Source organism: Aotus nancymaae, unplaced genomic scaffold (assembly GCF_030222135.1).
Source record: "Aotus nancymaae isolate 86718 unplaced genomic scaffold, 86718_ANA_hifiasm-v0.15.2.pri h1tg000040l, whole genome shotgun sequence".
NCBI classification, from domain to species: domain Eukaryota; kingdom Metazoa; phylum Chordata; class Mammalia; order Primates; family Aotidae; genus Aotus; species Aotus nancymaae.
Genome location: NW_026988454.1, coordinates 24,306,950 through 24,325,440, shown reverse-complemented (window position 1 = coordinate 24,325,440; position 18,491 = coordinate 24,306,950). Strand labels below are relative to the sequence as shown.

The 18,491-nt window shown below is 38.1% G+C and overlaps 1 protein-coding gene and 1 pseudogene across 9 annotated transcripts in view; one reads left to right on the top strand and one right to left on the bottom strand.

Moving 5' to 3' along the window:
- ADAT2 (adenosine deaminase tRNA specific 2) overlaps positions 1 to 18,491 on the bottom strand; it is a 42,473-nt gene that overhangs the window by 21,593 nt on the left and 2,389 nt on the right. For all 9 annotated transcript variants that reach the window (XR_010336601.1, XR_010336599.1, XR_010336598.1 and 6 more), the window contains exon 2: positions 6,063 to 6,167. Coding sequence is in view for 1 of the 9 variants with exons in the window: in XM_012474521.2 (XP_012329944.1) it covers positions 6,063 to 6,167 (105 nt within the window). In the remaining 8 variants the exon portion in view is untranslated. The remainder of the gene's footprint in view (positions 1 to 6,062; positions 6,168 to 18,491) is intronic.
- LOC110568272 (dnaJ homolog subfamily A member 1-like) lies at positions 1,425 to 2,843 on the top strand (annotated as a pseudogene).

The following is an 18,491-nucleotide window of genomic DNA, read 5'->3' as shown; positions in this document are numbered from 1 at the left end:
AGTCTTGGATTCCCCACATGTAAAATGGTATACAGTGGCATCTACACTTATATACCTTATGAATTGGAATTACATGAAGCATGGTGCCACATAATACTACATATGTACTCTGCTATCTCTTGTCTCCTTTCTCCCTTACTAAATAGCTTAAAGTGAATCATATATTCTATATGGAAAAATTATTTATAATATTCATGACAATAGCATTTATCAATAATTTACACTCAGTGTTAACTATGTATAAGCTACTGGGCTAAATAAATTCTGTGTAGGATAAAAAGTTTCTGTCCTCAACAAGCATAAAATCTGGTGGGGCTCATTTACCTGCGAGATAGGGCAGGGTAAGAGAAGTGCTGCCACAGTGGCCCAAGATGCCACGGAAGCTACAGGCAGATGGGAGCAAAGCCGGCCAAGAGGCTACATGGGTGAATCACAGAATTAATTACCAGAGATAGAAGGTACTTTAGAGAAGAGGTTCCCAAACCTGGCTGCACATCAAAACTAAATGGACAGTTTTTTTTTTTTTTTTTTAAAAAAGGTTTCCCCAACTTGGGTGCTTTCAAAAAATCAGATTTAGAATTATGGAACCAAATCTCCCTGTAGCTCTCAATAAACAATTGCTGAACTCAATCATCTCAGTCAACTCCCTCTATTACTACTAAAGAAAATGAAGCTAAGCAAAGCTGGCATGTGTTAATCACACACAGCTGGGAGAGGAGGTGGTGGTGGTGACTGGGTGGTGGTGGAATCAGAGCCAAAAGTAGAACTCAGGTGTCCTCATTTGGGGTCAAGCGTCTCTCTGTGCTGTAATAATCTTCTTTATGACACATACTAACAAAATAAACCCAGGTTAATTTCAGCATATAGAAGAAACCCAGGTCACTGGATGAGGTTACATGGATATTGTTAGGCTAGTCAAAGTTCTCATCTTAAAGATGTCATACACAAAATGCAAATTAGAAAATATGACCATGATTTAAAATACAGAATTCTACTCCTACATTCATGAATACATTCATTAATTGCTGTATTATGTTTATTACTTATCTCATGTTTTAATATCTTCTTAATAATTGCTTTGTGATTCAACATGAATATAATTAAAACATTTTTAAAAATTATTCAAAACATTTTTTCAAAAAAATTTTTGCATGTTTTATAGTATTTTAAATTGATATTTAAACTTACGTCATTTTTCAACAAACAGCTAATTGTTTACAGAGGTATGTGAACATGCTTCTGTTTTTTCTAACTGAAATGGTAATGGCTAATTATAAAAATGTTAATTCTACATGAGAATGACTATTCTGACAGTTACATAATATTTCTCAATGTTAAGATAATGATAATTATCTTAGCATTGAGGAACTTTCCAGAACGCTCGGAGAGGCGGAGGAGCGGTAGCTGCCCGAGCTGCGCACAGCTCCGTGCTCCTTCCCACTCCCTCACACACCGACCTCAGCCTGCTCACCGGCAGTAGAAGATGGTGAAAGAAACCACTTACTATGATGTTTTGGGAGTCAAACCCAATGCTACTCAGGAAGAATTAAAAAAGGCTTATAGGAAACTGGTCTTGAAGTACCATCCTGATAAGAATCCAAATGAAGGAGAGAAGTTTAAACAGATTTCTCAATCTTACGAAGTTCTCTCTGATGCAAAGAAAAGGGAATTATATGACAAAGGAGGAGAACAGGCAATTAAAGAGGGTGGAACAGGTGGCGGTTTTGGCTCCCCCATGGACATCTTTGATATGTTTTTTGGAGGAGGAGGAAGGATGCAGAGAGAAAGGAGAGGTAAAAATGTTGTACATCAGCTCTCAGTAACCCTAGAAGACTTATATAATGGTGCAACAAGAAAACTGGCTCTGCAAAAGAATGTGATTTGTGACAAATGCGAAGGTAGAGGAGGTAAGAAAGGAGCAGTAGAGTGCTGTCCCAATTGCCGAGGTACTGGAATGCAAATAAGAATTCATCAGATAGGACCTGGAATGGTTCAGCAAATTCAGTCTGTGTGCACGAAGTGCCAGGGCCATGGGGAGCGGATCAGTCCTAAAGACAGATGTAAAAGCTGCAATGGAAGGAAGATAGCTCGAGAGAAGAAGATTCTAGAAGTTCATATTGACAAAGGCATGAAAGATGGCCAGAAGATAACATTCCATGGTGAAGGAGACCAAGAACCAGGACTGGAACCAGGAGATATAATCATTGTGTTAGATCAGAAGGACCATGCTGTTTTTACTTGACGAGGAGAAGACCTTTTCATGTGTATGGACATACAGCTGGTTGAAGCACTGTGTGGCTTCCAAAAGCCGATATCTACTCTTGACAACCGAACCATAGTCATCACCTCTCATCCATGTCAGATTGTCAAGCATGGAGATATCAAGTGTGTACTAAATGAAGGCATGCCAATTTATCATAGACCATACGAATAGGGTCGCCTAATCATCGAATTTAAGGTAAACTTTCCTGAGAATGGCTTTCTCTCTCCTGATAAACTCTCTTTGCTGGAAAAACTCCTACCGGAGAGGAAGGAAGTGGAAGAGACTGATGAGATGGATCAAGTAGAACTGGTGGACTTTGATCCAAATCAGGAAAGATGGCGCCATTACAATGGAGAAGCATATGAGGATGATGAACATCATCCCAGAGGTGGTGTTCAGTGTCAGACCTCTTAATGGGCCAGTGAATAACACTCACTGCTGGCATTTTATGTGCAGTAGTGAATGAGTAAGGATTGTAATCATAATATGCTCACTACTTGCTCTTGTTTTTGTTTTAACCAACTATAGTAGTGTTTTAAAAAGTTAAATGAAGAATAAAGGCAAATATAAAAGCTCAAAAAAAAAAATTATCTTAGCATTGTTTGAAATTATTGTACATGAGTTAAAATTAAAAGACTATAATCATATATTGTTAAATAACAAACTTTAAAATATGATTTTTACCAAAAGAAATTGTCTGGAAGAATATGTAAAATTTTAATAGTCCTGCACAGAGAAATGAGAATAGAACTGCTTCTACTTTCTGTATTTGAATTTTTTTTTTTTTTTTTTTTTTTTTGAGATGCAATTTCACTCTTGTTGCCCAGGCTGGAGTGCAATGGCCCAATCTTGGCTCACTGCAACCTCAGCTCACCACAACCTCAGCCTACCAGGTTCAAGCGATCCTCCTGCCGCAGCCTTCTGAGTAGCTGGGATTACAGGCATGCGCCACCACGCCCGGCTAATTTTGTACTTTTAGTAGAGAAGGGGTTTCTCCATGTTGGTCAGGCTGGTCTCAAACTTTCAACCTCAGGTGATCCGTCCACCTCAGCCTCCCAAAGTGCTGGGATTACAGGCATGAGCCACTGCAACCGGCTTGTATTTGAAATTTTAAAAAGGTATTTCAAAATGAGCATTTAAACAACAAAGAAGGCCCTGACAGTGGCTGAGCTCCCCCAGCAGATGTTTGATGCCAAGAACATGATGGCTGCCTCTGACCCCCAGTATGGCCTCTACCTAGCAGAGGCTGACATTTTTAGGGGTGGCATGTCCATGAGGGAGGTAGAGGAGCAAATGCTTAATGTTCAAACCAAGAACAGCAGCTACTTTGCTGACTAGATCCCCTACAATGTGAAAACAGCTTTCTGGGACATCCCGCCCCTCTAAAAATGTTCACCACCTTCATCGGTAACAACATGGCCATCCAGGAGCTGTTTAGGCACATCTCGGAGCAGTTCACAACCGTGTCTGGGTGCAAGGCCTTCCTGCACTGGTACACGAGGGAGGGCAGGGATGAGATGGAGTTCACTGAGGCCGAGAGCAACATGAACAACCTGGTATCCGAGTACCAACAGTACCAGGATGCCATTGCTGAGGAGGAGGATGAGTTTGAGGAGTGGGATGAGGAGAAGGGGTCTGGAGCTTTCTGTTAGTGGGTGAAGCGTGGGGGCAGTATGAATTCTTCATTTACCTACAACGTGTTTTGTGAAAGCCATGTCTGTGTGCGCACTTGCTGTTCTTCTTGCTGCGTGTTCACCTCTATTAAAGCATTTCCAGGGCTGGGCAAGGTGGCTGTCGCCTATAATCCCAGCACTTTGGGAGGCTGAGAAGGGCGGATCATAAGGTCAAGAGATCGAGACCATCCTGCTCAACATGGTGAAACCCTGTTTCTACTAAAACTATAAAAATTAGCCGAGTGTGGTGGCATGGGCCTGTAGTCCCAGCTGCTCTGAAGGCTGAGGCAGGAGAATTGCTTGAACTCAGGATGCAGAGGTTGCAGTGAGCCGAGATTGTGCCATGCACTCCAGCCTGGTGACAGAGCAAGACTCCGTCTCAAAAAAAAAAAAAAAAGCCTTTCTACAGTTAAAAAAAAAAGTATGACATGCATATATTCATACTTCTCACTTATCACAGGGTAAATTTAAAACTGATTCATTAAAAAGTTGTCTTTTTCAAGAATTCCAAGGACAAAGAATTTTGTGAAATACTGCATTTTTATTTAAGTGAGTTTTTTCTTTCTAATTCCACACTTCAATCTACTATTTTTCATAAGGAAATTGATACCCAAGTTTTTTAGGAGGCTGACATATTAACTACAGATTTCCTATGCAGTGAACATGCTTATGTATAAATCTGCATTGTCCAACTACTTTGTTGAGACAGTTCCCATGGATTGGAACTGCTTGGGTGAAGTATATGCAAAATCTACATTTTGAGTAAATTTCCTATAATTGAAGCAAGCTTTCCCAGTGTTTGAATGCTTCTCATTTTCTAAAACTGTTCAAACATTAGACATCAGCATTTTCAATCACTGATAATGTTACAAAGAAATTGCTTTTTCCTCCTGTTAAAGTTAAGCTAGATACTCTTCGTATAGCTTATTGGTTATTTATTTAATTTTCCTCTGTTCCTTTTATTTTCCCTTCCCTTGTAATATTAATCTCTTTATTACTGATTTCTAAGAGCTCATTTCTGATTAAGATGTTAACATTTTGTCAAGCATTGCAAATGAAATACCATGTTTATTCCTGTTTATTTTACTGTGGTGTTTTATTTTTTGGTTCTACAGAAGTTATGTATTAAAATATGATCCTGTTCTGTATTATGGCCAAAAACAAACAAACAAACAAATAAATAAATCCTTTGTGAATCTGAATTCCTACATGTGTTTTGCTAAATATCAGTTTTCTTTTCAATAGATGCGATTGATAGATGAACTTTAAAGTACCCATAGCACTGGTATCAATATCAGCTTATTCTCTGGCTCCCAAGATCACATGACAAGATCAAAGTCTGTGTGAATGGCATTACAGATATAAGTGATCTTCGAATCCACCTAGGAATTTCTGTAATCGTAAAATTTGGTAATTTACTTATACTTCCCAAATATACTTACCATGACACACTGTTATGATACCACGTTTAAGAAGCACTGCCTTGAACCTTGAACCAACCTAACCACCAAAAAAGTCATACAAGCTATTAAAATGTACATACTACATGTAGCTACAGAGGCAGCTTGTGTTGAAGACCCTATTTTGTTGAATTATCTGATACAGAAATAGCTTCCTTTATATAATCCTCATACCTCCCTCCAAAGCTATAAATTGAGGATGATTTTTTTAATTTACAAGAATGAAAATATTATTTAAAGGTATAAAAAAGAAATGCATTATGAATTAAATTGACCTATTTTATAAAGTAAAAATTTCATATATTAGATTGGCTTAAAGTAGAGATAGACTTGTTTCTTCCAATGCTGACATTTGGATCCAATAAAATCCCCTCTGGGGTTTCACTGAAGCGTTAGAGTAAAACTCTATGAAACAGAAAATTATTCACTAAGATTTTATGTCTTCATTAAATTGTTCTGAATTTTCCACAATAAAAAAAATCAACATGTATCACTTTTAAAATCAGGAAGAAAATGGTATTCAAAAAGAGAGATGTTAAGAAAAGCTACCCACCACCAGCAGCTATGGGAATATATTCAGTCTCATCCTCATACCAACTGCGGTAAATTCCCTCCAGTCCACCATCACTACTGTATGTTTGCAATTACACTGCTCAACTCACATACATTTTTGGTTTGGTTAACTTCATTTCTTCCCTTCCCCACAACTTCATTGTTGTAGACCATAAGGCAGCCAACAGGAACTTCAGTGTTTTCAAGGGCTTCTTTGGCCTGAAACATAAAGTGGAAAATGTAAGATGTAATACTCCATACTTGAAAAGAGTATGGGAAAGAAAGATGCAGCACAAACAGGATACATATGTATAAAGACTAAAACAAAGAAGTGCAGCTTTTCCTTTTCTGAAATATAGTTCCATTATGGCATTTAGTGCCTGTGTTCTGTGTTGTGTCCATGTTAAGGGAGACTCAAGAACAAATCCCCTTCCTAGGTCCAGAGCTCCTGATTTCTTCTTACTGGAAATAGATGTGATCAAAGAAGACTGTTACCGATCATTGTTCTTAAAGTGTCAGGGTCTATGTGCCTTTTCAGAGATAGAATATGTATTTGCAAAAAGGTAGGGGAATAAATAACACTTATAAATCCTTTATTAGAATTCTTTCCTTATTGAAATTCCTTTGCTTCTCTAAAAATTATAGAAATTATCCTCTAAAGTCCCAATAGCTAACGGTAACCAGACTGGATGTCACCCTGTCCCACAAATTCTACTCTATGTGAGACAATAAGAGTTTAGAAGTACTCTATGTAAAATGGCACAATCATTATGAGAAACGTTTTGGAAATTTCTTTAAAAAGTAAAGACATACACAGTCTATAACAAAATTCCACTCCTAAATACTTAAAAGAAGATAATATGGATCTACCAAAAAAAAGCTTAAAAAAAAGAACCAAAACCTGGAAAAAGAATGTTAATAGCCAAAACCTGAAATGGCACAGGTGTCTATCAACAAGACAATGGATAAATAAACTGTGTCCTATTAATGTAATGGAATAGTAGCTGGCAATAAAAAGGAACTACTGATACTGCCACACATAGATGAGTCTCATAGACATGCTAAGTAGAAGTTACACATAAAAGCACACATACTATATGATTCCATTCTCACAAAGTACTAGAACAGATAAAACTAAATTACAATGACAAACTGGAACAGTGGTTGCTTCATGGAAGGGTATGTACAGATTGATTGGAGAAGGACACAAAAAATTTTCTGAGGCGGTGAAAAAGTTCTGGTTCTTGATAAAGACATGGATTACAGAGATGTTTGCATTATTCAAAATGAATTGAAGGATACATTTACAACTTGTGCATCTCACTGTATATATAGTATACCTCAACTGAAAAAAATCAGTGAGAGAAACAAGTTTAGGAACACTTCCATGACTACCATCCCAGGAATGGCAAACCAATTATTATATTCTCAAAGTTCCCTTTATCACAGGCAATTCATTTTTCTTCTTGCTCCATTATGGCAGCTCTGGGCCCTAGGAAAATTAAAGAACTCTACCTTCAGGCAGAGAGCTTAAGCAAGCAGGTCATGCCTCGGTACAACCTGATACTGCCTCTGAGAAGCAGAATAAGGGAAGAGGATAATCTTCGGACTAGTGTACAGTCGTTTTCATCTCAATGCAGTCAAAAGAATGTAACTGCTGTACAGCTGTTTCTAGAAAGGCAAGGTATTCTTTACTGTGGCAGCCCTGAAGCCACTTTGGAAGACTTGATTCTAAGTGCAGGTACTTATACACATCATAGGACAAATAAAGTACAAAGTTGAAGGCATTGTTAAAAACAATGCCTTCTGTCTCCTGCACTAGTCTCTTACTCCCAATTCTACTTTATTTAACTAGTGACAACTTCCTATCATAATGCATACAGGATTTCCTTAGTTACTCCAACCATGCTCAACTGACACTTATTTTTCATTTGGCCACTACAAAAGAAAGAAGAAGCCCATGGCAGGAGCAAACTGGACCTCACTTTTCTCCATCTGGTTGTCGGGTCAGACATGGGGGCGTGGAGAGATGTGAGCAGACAGTATCTGATGCAATAAGACTGCATTCTTCAGGACTGCTTCATGAACTATCCTCAGGCCGGTTGTGTCCCAGCTCTGTGATGGTGGTGAAAGCATGTCCAGTTTATCAAGTTCAAAAGGCTTGAAGAGTCTCAAGGTTTGTTTACTATAGACAAATGCACCAGAGGCTACTATAGAGAGGAAAGCCAGGAGGAAGACAGACAGTTAAGGAGGATGGAGATGCTAACTACCAGTGTAGCTCCAGCAATTCTTATACTAAGAACATTATTTAAAATAAGTGTAGAATTACACAGAGATCCAGGTACACAGAAGAGACAAATCATTTATTCATGCAAAAAACATTTGTTGAGGATCTTCAGATGGAGAGATTATCCCAAATTATCTTGGTGGGCCCTAAACGTAATCACAAATGTCCTCCTAAGACAGATGTCTGACACAGAACATCACAGAAGAGGTGAAGTGATGATGGAAAGAGAAAGAGATTTGAAGATGCTGTACTGCTAGCTTTGAAGATGGAGGAATGGGTCATAAATGTCACTTCAGAACCTGGAAAAGGCAGGATTCCAGAAGAAATTTGGCCTTGCCAAAACCTTGATTGGAGCTCACTAAAATTTCAGACTTCTAGCCTCCAGAACTATAAAAGAATAAACTTGTATTGTTTTTATCCACCATATTTGTGATAATTTGTTACAGTGGCCATAGGAAACTAATACATCCAACAAAGAGAAAGAAAAAACAAGCTAAAACTGGGAAAAAATACTTACAAACCACATATTTGGCAAACCTCTAGTATCTAGACTATATAAAGGACTCTTAAAACTCAACAGTAAAATAATAATCCCATTAGAAAAAGTGTCTTCATCCATTTGTGCTGTGATAAAGGAAGGCTGGGTAATTTATAAAGAAAAGAAGTTGATTTGGCTCACGGTTCTGCAGACTGTACAAGAAGCATGGTATCAGCATCTGCAGTGAGGGCTCAGGAAGCTTCTACTCTTGGCAGAAGGCAAAGGGGAACACGCATCACACATTAAAAGAAGAAAGGAGGGGATGGTATATGCTCATGATAATAATATAACAAGAACTTGTTACCACAAGGATGATTTATGAGGCATCCTCCCCATGATCCAAACCTCCTACCAGGCCCTGTTACTAACACCAGGGATCAAATTTCAACATCAGATTTGGAAGCAACAAATATCCAAACTGTATGAGAAGGCAAAAGACAGACATAACCAAAGAAGATAACACAGATAGCAAGTAAGTACACGAAAAGATGTTTTCACATCATTAGCTGGTAGAGAAATGCAAACTAAAACAACAATGCGATATCACTACACACTCATCAGCATGACTAAAGTGAAACGTAAAAACAACAGCAAATGCTGGCAAGGCTGTGGAGAAATGATGTAACTCATACACTGCTGGTGGGAATATAAAATGGTACAGCCACACTGGAAAATAGTTTGGCAGTTTCTTAAAAGCTAAATGTGCACTTAACATATGACCTAACAATTCCACTCTTGGGCATTTATCCCAGAGAAATGAAAACCTATGTTCACACAATATATGTTCATGTGCACAAATGTTCATAACAACTTTATTTACAATAGCCAAAAACTGGAAACAACGCAAACACTCTTCAGTGGGTGAACTGCTAAACAAATTATGGTATATCTATACCATGGGATGCAATGCAGCAATAACGAGAAATGAACTATCGATAATCTCGACAACTTGGATGGATCTCATGAGAATCATGCTGAATGGGGAAAGTCAAGCCAAAAGGTTACATATTCATGAATATTACATTTTTGAATTATAAAACTATAGAAATAGAGAACAGATTAGAAGCTGCAGCTATAAAGAGGTAGCACAACGGAGTCATGTGGTAATGGAACACTTCCAGTGGTGGTTACACAAAGCTAAAGATGACAAAACTGCATAGGAACATACACACACACACACACACACACACACACACACGCACACGTTCAAATAAAACTGATGACATCTTAATAAGCCCTGCAGAATATCCCAATGCAGTTTTCCTGGTTTTGCTACTGAACTACAGCTATGCAATATGTTACCACCAGGAACACTAGATACCTGGGCCCTCCCAGTATATTATTAGTGTAATTTCTTGTGAATTTATAATTATTTCAAAATGAAAGTTAAAAAATAAATAAGTACAGGTAAACAAAAAGGATTTCGCAATGGAGATTAAGAAGAGATGTTTAATGAGGCAAGAGGAAAACCAGAAATATTTGGTGTTATGGAAGACCCTAGAAAAAAAACTAGGCCAAGAGGGAAGGGTGGTCAAGTGTGTCTAAGTCGGCAAAGCAGTGGCAATTTAGGTGGAAACGTGGAAATGAAAACTAGTAGCTTGAGCAGTGACTTATCTAAGAAGTTAAATTTTTAACTCCAGCTATACTTTCCCCAACAAACCTCTTAAAAAGTCATGTTTTGTCTACATCTCAGGTATTCTGGTCTGGACAGCTTGAAAATAAGAGCTTACAATTTATTGAAAGCTTAGTTTGATCCAGGACTATTTTAAGCATTTTATAAGTATTAACTCATTTCATTTACAAGCCTATAACGATCTTCCCAATTTTACAGATGAGGAAACTGTGGCATAGGGAGATTTTTTAAAAAAATATATGTAACTAGCACATGTGAGACAGTTGGAATGAGGGCACAGACAACCTGGCTCCACTTATTCATTTGTTCAACAAACATTTGTGGAGCACCTACCAGGACCAGATTCCAGGGCTCTCTGCCACTGTTTTGCCTCTAATTTCTACTTTAATAACCACGAACATTTCACTGATCGGCTGCTTTATCAGGGTTTGAGTTCAGAGTGAATCAAGGAACCAAATGAGAGAGAAGAGTTAGCAAGAGAGTGAGACATGGAAATTTTAAGGATAAAAAAGTGGCAAGAGGAGTTCAAGGCTGCAGTGAGCTATGATCATGCCACTATACTCCAGCCTGGGTAACACAGCGAGACCCCATCTCTAAAAAAAAGTGAAAAATAGGCCAGGTGCAGTGGCTCAGGCCTGCAATCCCAGCACTTTAGGAGGCCAAGCCAGGTGGATCATCTGAGGTCAGGGGTTTAAGACCAGCCTGGCCAACACTGTGAAACCCATCTCTACTAAAAATACAAAAACTAGCCAGGCGTGGTGGTGGGTGCCTGTAATCCCAGCTACTTGGGAGAGTGAGGCATGAGAATCGCTGGAATCCAGGAGGCAGAGGTTGCAGTAAGCCAAGATAGTGACATTCCACTTCAGCCTGGGCAACAAAGTGAGACTGTCTCAAAAAAATAAAAATAAATAAATAATAAAAAACTGCAAGAGAATAAACAAGTGGAGGCCATGTGATCAGGATTTTCTGTAAAAATATCTCCTGTAGAACTCTACGTATGCCTATGTGGGCCATTTCAAACATGCAGAAGAGAATGCAGGGCCGAGTGGAAAGGACGTGGGTGGGATGGGAGATGAAATTCCACGTAGCCTACACGTTCTGTCTTGTTCACCGGAAGACAGCACCCAAGCCACCACGTTACTGGGCTTGTGCCTTCCATTCCTTTCTTAGAATTTTTCTCTTTTTCCTTCTAGGAAATTTATTTCATTTTATTCCTCTCAATATGATGTTCATATTTATTTTGAGTAACAAGGTTTTTTTTTTTTTTCCTGAAATGCCTTCCATTGCTGTCTGAAACAGAGAGCAAATATGAGTGACGAGTATTTTAAAAGGACAAATAATGTTATTGATGAGGAATGGCTGAGCCTGCCGTGCTGAGGGTGGATGGGTAAGCAACTGGAATGGTAGGCAAGGGAGGGGGTTGTGAGAATAATATAAAGCCCCATAGAAATGAGTTGAGGGGAACTCCTTGTCAATAATTAATATACAGATTTGCTTTACTAACAAGTTCAAAATAGATTAAATTAAGCTGAAAATCAATTTCACACCATACCCATATCATACTTTCAAACACTCCCACCAACTCTACTGTCAAGTCTGATCACTTCATCGCAAATGCAAAAAAGCCCAGGCAAATGGGTCTGAAATTTGTGTAGGCAGCTTTGAATTTAATCTATCTTGCCTTTTTGGGGAGAAAGACCAAGGTCAGATAATATTTAAAAATAGCGACTAGGTCTTATGTAAAGTAACAAATGATCAACCTTCAAAATTAAAGAACAAAAGCTCTTTTCTTCCCAGCCTAAACACTGGTCTCTATTTTGGCTTTAAATGTAATTTCTTTTTTTCTCTAGTCAGGGCCTGCCCAGTTACAATGAAAGCACCTAGATGAAAAAGATTTCGTAGTTTATTATTTTCTCCAAAGGCATTGCTACTATAAACTGCTTTCTAGTGATGTCATGATAAAAGGGGAAGGAAGGAGACAGACTTTATTTGCACAGACTCTTATGCGTCCTTAAAGAAATATTTCCTATAAAGACAAAAAATTACGGGGAACAAACAAGTTAGCCAAAACAACTCTCAGGTAGAACATCATCATGTCCAAAAGGTTAAACTATGTAACTGTTCCTGCTAATTACTCTCTTCTGAGTAATTACTCTTTGAGTAATTAGCAGGAACAGTTATATAGTTTAACTTTTGGGGTTTAAAAAGTGATGATGTGGCCGGGCGCGGTGGCTCAAGCCTGTAATCCTAGCACTTTGGGAGGCCGAGGCGGGTGGATCACGAGGTCAAGAGATCGAGACCATCCCGGTCAACATGGTGAAACCCCGTCTCTACTAAAAATACAAAAAATTAGCTGGGCATGGTGGCGCGTGCCTGTAATCCCAGCTACTTAGGAGGCTGAGGCAGGAGAATTGCCTGAATCCGGGAGGCGGAGGTTGCGGTGAGCCGAGATCACGCCATTGCACTCCAGCCTGGGTAACGAGCGAAACTCCGTCTCCAAAAAAAAAAAAAAAAAAAAAAAGTGATGATGTGCTCACTCCATCAACTTTAAACTCTTCAATATGGCACTGATGATCTCCCAGCTACCACCCGTCCTCCCACTGACCAGCTGAACTAACCTAACTTTTCATTATTTGTTTAGGTTTTTAACCTTTTCAGAGCCAAAATCCCCTTTTAGAATCTGATGAAAGTTATGGACTCTCTCACTTGAAAAAGACACATACATATAATATATTATATATAGTTACAGGGTTCACAGATCCCCCAAAACCTGAGCCCAAGGTTAGGAAGCCCTGTTCTACACAGAGAGCTAGTCTCCTAACCCAAAACAAAGTTCTTGATTTCTTTGTACATGATAATATCTTTGCTTTTGATCAACCTTTCCTTTCCACCAGCCTATATCCATTTGGTCCCTTAAAATTCAGATGGAATTTTATCCTTTATCTCAACTGATGTGCTGAAGGACCTTGCCAGCTGTTATCTGATAGCACTTTATACTGTCTCTTGTGGTCCGTGGACACGTTACTTACCAACCTTTTCATCTGTGCATGACTTAATTTCATCAGTTAAACAGCATGTTCCTGGAAGGCAAGCACTAGATCCAGGCACTGTTAAGCTTCTCTTGCTCACCTCTGCAGCCTATGCACGTAGCACAAGGTCTACATAGCAAAAACGTAATCATACCACATTTGTTGAATGGTGTCTGTGGTGTTTGCTTTCTTTTTGAATTTCCCTCAGAGCCTAGGGAAATCAGAGCCTAGGGAATTTCCCTCAGAGCCTAGGGAATCAGAGCCAGTTGTTATACTAATATACCAACTGCCCCAAAAAATGCATACTACAAAAAAAATGATTTTTTTCTAGAAAACTTGCAACATTTTTTTCTATATATGTACATACAATTTTTCTTTTTTCCTAATTATAAAGTAAGATATGTTCAAGGTAGAGAACTTAGGGATAAAAAAAATCTCATGTATCAAAAAACAAAAACCACTAAGAATCCCAATACCCCAAAACACATAATCCCTGTTATTCTCAGGCAACAGAGGTTTTCTCCTATGCACACATACATATTTATAGTTTTCAAAAAGTCAAATGGATTTACACTATATACACAGTTCAGCATTCTGCCTTTTTTTCATTTAGAAATGTATTATTAACCTTTCCCTATGAAGAGTAATATTTTTTTATCACATAATTTTGTAAAGGTTGTACACTATTTCTCCTTATGAACATACTTGATTCAACCAACTAGTCTCCTATTGTTTGACATTTACAGTGATTCAAATTCTTCACTACTATAAACAAGTGAATAACTTCTCTATATAAATATTTCTATTGCTTCCTTGTGAATTATTCCCAGAAACAGCTGCAAAATACAAACAGCTCCTGCAGTGTGATTTTTAAAATCAAACTATTAGTAAAATTGGGCAAAGTATATGCCTAGGCAATTCACAGAAGAAAAAATCTAAAGGTCCAATTAAATGGCACAGTAGATACACAGTATTCAGGGTAAAGAAACTGAAAAGAGGAAGAGGACACATTAGCAAGCAGTGAGCAACCTAACACTGAGAGGCAGGCCAGACCAGTGGTTAAGAGCAGATAACAGGGCTCAAATCACAGCCCCGTCCTTACCAGCTCTCTAACTCTGGGGATGTTACTGAACTTCCTCAGCTTCAATATCCCCATCTGAAAATGAGGACCATAATAATACTCACCTCAATAGGGAACCTGTGGGGCTTATGACATGGTCCACATGAAACACTTTGCATAAAATAGTATCTGGAACACACCAAGCGTGCAACACTATTACTTAGTCATACTTTTTTCCCCAGCCTATATCTTTAGAATGCTATGCTGAATGTGTATGATGATTAAAACAATAACCTATGATGATGCTATGCTTAGCTCTCAGAAAGAAATCTGCCATGAAAAATAAAGGTTTTATTAAAAAATAGTAAAGTAAAGTGGGCTGGGTGTGGTGGCTCACACCTGTAATCCTAGCACTTTGGGAGGCCGAGGCAGGCGGATCACGAAGTCAGGAGTTCGAGACCAGCCTGGCCAACATGGTGAAACCCCATATCTACTAAAAATACAAAAATTAGCTGGGCACGGTGGCATGTACCTGTAATCTCAACTACTTGGGAGGCTGAGGCAGGGGAATTGCTTGAACCAGGACCTGAGAGGCAGAGGTTGCCGTGAGCCAAATCACACCACTGAACTCAAGCCTGGGCTACAGAGTGAGACTCCAATTCAAAAAAATTAAAGTTGATAACCTTATTTAAAGTTTGGTAACTTTATCAAAGAACAACAAAAAACAATAAGAATGTTACTTACTTCTTGTATCTATCACATGGCGAAATACTAAAGAGTGATCATTCCAGGATTGGTAGGCCCAGGAGTGGGAGAGAACACTTTTATACACCAGTGATGGAATTGTGACCATTTCAGATGCTATCCAACAGATCCTTTTGTAGTGCTGGAAATGTCCTTTGATCTGTACTGTCCAATACGGTAGCCAGTGGTCATATGTGACTGCTGACTACTTGAAATGTGGCTAGTACAACTGAGGAGTTGGATTTTATTTTATTTCACCTTAATTAATTTAAACTTAATCCGCTACATGTGGTTAGTGGCTACTATATTGGATATCACGGTTCTAGAAGGCAATACAGGAACATCTATATAATTTCAAAGCACACAGATCCTTTGTCCCAATTTAGGTAGTCACTCCATAGCAACAGAAATACCATGGGGTAGGGAGGAGTGAATAATATATTAAGACTACCCAAAAGCAAGTGCTGATAATCAAAAAGAGAATCTATAATTCCATTTATGCAAAGGTATATATGGCTGTTTACATATGGACAGAGAGATATGGAGCAATGCTCTCAAAATACTAGTAGTATTGTAGCTAATGGTAGCACTTTTAGGTAATTTTTACATAATTTGTTAACTTTTTTATAGTTTGAATTTCTTATGACCATGAATTATTTACATAATCAGAAAAAAAAAACATTAAAATATTTTCACTTTGGAAATTAAAAAAAAAAGGGCACTGATGGATCAAAGGAAAAGCTCACCTTTAAGGCCTTTTATATCTACCTAGCCAAATTGTCCTAAGAAAGGGCGTCCTAAATTCAGCTCCTCCCAACCAACAAACTCCTCAAACACGACACCCTTACATCGTTATTATCACCAAGCATTAAAACTGTTTTCATGTTTGCCAATTTAACAGGTGAAAAACTGTATATCATTTTAATTTGAATATCATTTATTTGCTGGCTACTTGTCACTTCGTTTAGAAATACCATGTTCAGTTGAGGTGTGGTGACTCACACCTGTAATCCCTGCACTTTGGGAGGCTGAGGTGGGACAATTGCCTTAGCCCAGGAGTTCAATACCAGCTTGGACAACACAGAGAGACCCTGTCTCAAAAAAAAAATTGTTTTTTTAAATAAAAAGAAATCTAAAAAAGAAATATCATATTCATATCTTTTGACCTCTTCCGTATTAGGGTGTACATTTTTCCTTTTACTTCAGAAAGTACTTATATTTTACATAAATTATGCATTATATAAATATATAAATTATATGTTAAGGTTATTAAACTTGTCCTTTTATATATGTCGCAATTTTTTTCCTTCTTTGTCATTTCTTTTACTTTGTATCTTTTTTTTTTTTTTTTTTGAGACAGGGTCTGGCTCTGTCTCCCAGGTTGGAGTATAGTGTCACATTCATGGCTCACTGTAGCCTCAATCTCCAGGGCTCAAACAAACCTCCTGCCTCAGCCTCCTGAGTAGCTTGGACTACAGGCAGGTACCACCATGCCCTACTAATTTTTTAATTTTTATTTAGTAGAGACGGAGTCTTGTTATATTGCCCAGGCTGTTCTTCAACTTTTGAAATCAAGAGATCCTCTTGCTTCTGTCTTGCAAAGTGTTGAGATTATAGGCATGAGCCACTGTGCCTGGCCACACTACTTTGTATCTTACCTTTTTAAACATGTAGATGTTTTCTATGTAATGACAACTTATCCGTTTTTCTTTTATGTTTTCTGCTTCTTGTGGTATAAAGAGTCCATCTCCATTCCAAGATTATATAAATATTAACATTTATTTACTTCAGCTTCTCTTATGGTTTTATTATTTTTTATTTGACTTCACTCTTTAATTCTATCTTTTCAATTAGACTTTTACTAAAAAAAATTATTGATACTTTTTAAAAAATCATCCATAATTTTAGCATGTTAACTATTTTTGCAGGTTCTTGTCTAGTCTTCATTCACCTGGTAAAAATAACAGTTTTCATTTATTGGGTATATTATGTTAACTGCTTTACAAACATTATCTCTCAGCCTACACAACCCTCTGAGACAGAAATTATATTCTCAATTTACAGAAGAGAACACTGAGGCTAAAAAATTAAGAACTTGTCCAGGTTAGTTTGCTAGTCAGTAGCCATTTGAACATAGCTAACCTCTAAACCTGTATGTATAGTATAAAATAATTTATATTCTCTGCTTGTTTAATTACTTGTGATATGTAACATTGTATCTAGGCCAGGCACTGTGGCTCACACCTATAATCCCAGCACTCTGAAAGGCCAGAATGGGAAGATTGCTTGAGGCCAGGAGTTCAAGACGAGCCAAGGCAACGCAGTGAGCGCCTGTGTTTACAAAAAGCTAAAAAATTAGTCAGGCATGGTGGCACACACCTGCAGTACTAGCTACTGGGGAGGCTGAGGTGCAAGGATTGCTTGAGCCCAGGACTTTGAGATTACAGTGAACAGTTATCACATTCCAGTCTGTGTGGTCATTTCACTTTCAAATTTCAGTACAAATTAATCAGAGAATAACTTGCTATTTCCAGCTTTGATTATTAGTTATGCCTTTGGTCTAATTTAAATCTCTTCTCAAAAGAAGTGATATTTCTAAAATATAAGAGTTGAAGTATCTTTGGTTGGGGATAGCTGATGGTTGAAAATAAAGCACCAGATTTATGATAAGTACTTTATTTTTTTTCCTTTAAGAACTTGAAGAAACATGTACAGGCCAAAATCCAAGAAGCAGCTGCCCCCTTAATCCTGTGTTGGAGGAGGTAAACTATGGAATCAGACCCCTAGGTGTTTATAATACAATTAAGAGACAAACATGTCAAAGCTAGAGGGGTCTAGAAATTCTTTGAAGTTCTACCAATTTATTTTATAGAGTAGAAAGCAAAACCTTAGGGGGATAAACTGATTTGCCCAAGGCCACCCAAGAAGGTAACAAAAGTGTTTAGCCCAGAAGTCTACATAGAGAATAGCACTGTCTACTGCCATACCACCCTCAAAGCACCCAATCTCATCTGATCTTGGAAGAAAAGCAGGGTCAGGTCTGGTTAGTACTTGGCTGGGAGAACAGTGCTGAGGTGGGCAGATGAATGCTCCAAGATATTAGGATCAAAAGACGCTTAAAGGGAAATCAAGATCTAAAATACAAGGATGGAAAGAAAACACAATTCCAATACACAAAGTGAAAACACTCACTCAATGACTCCCTAAATTTAGCTGTTTTTGAAACCACTGTGACAGCAGCTCTAAAAATGT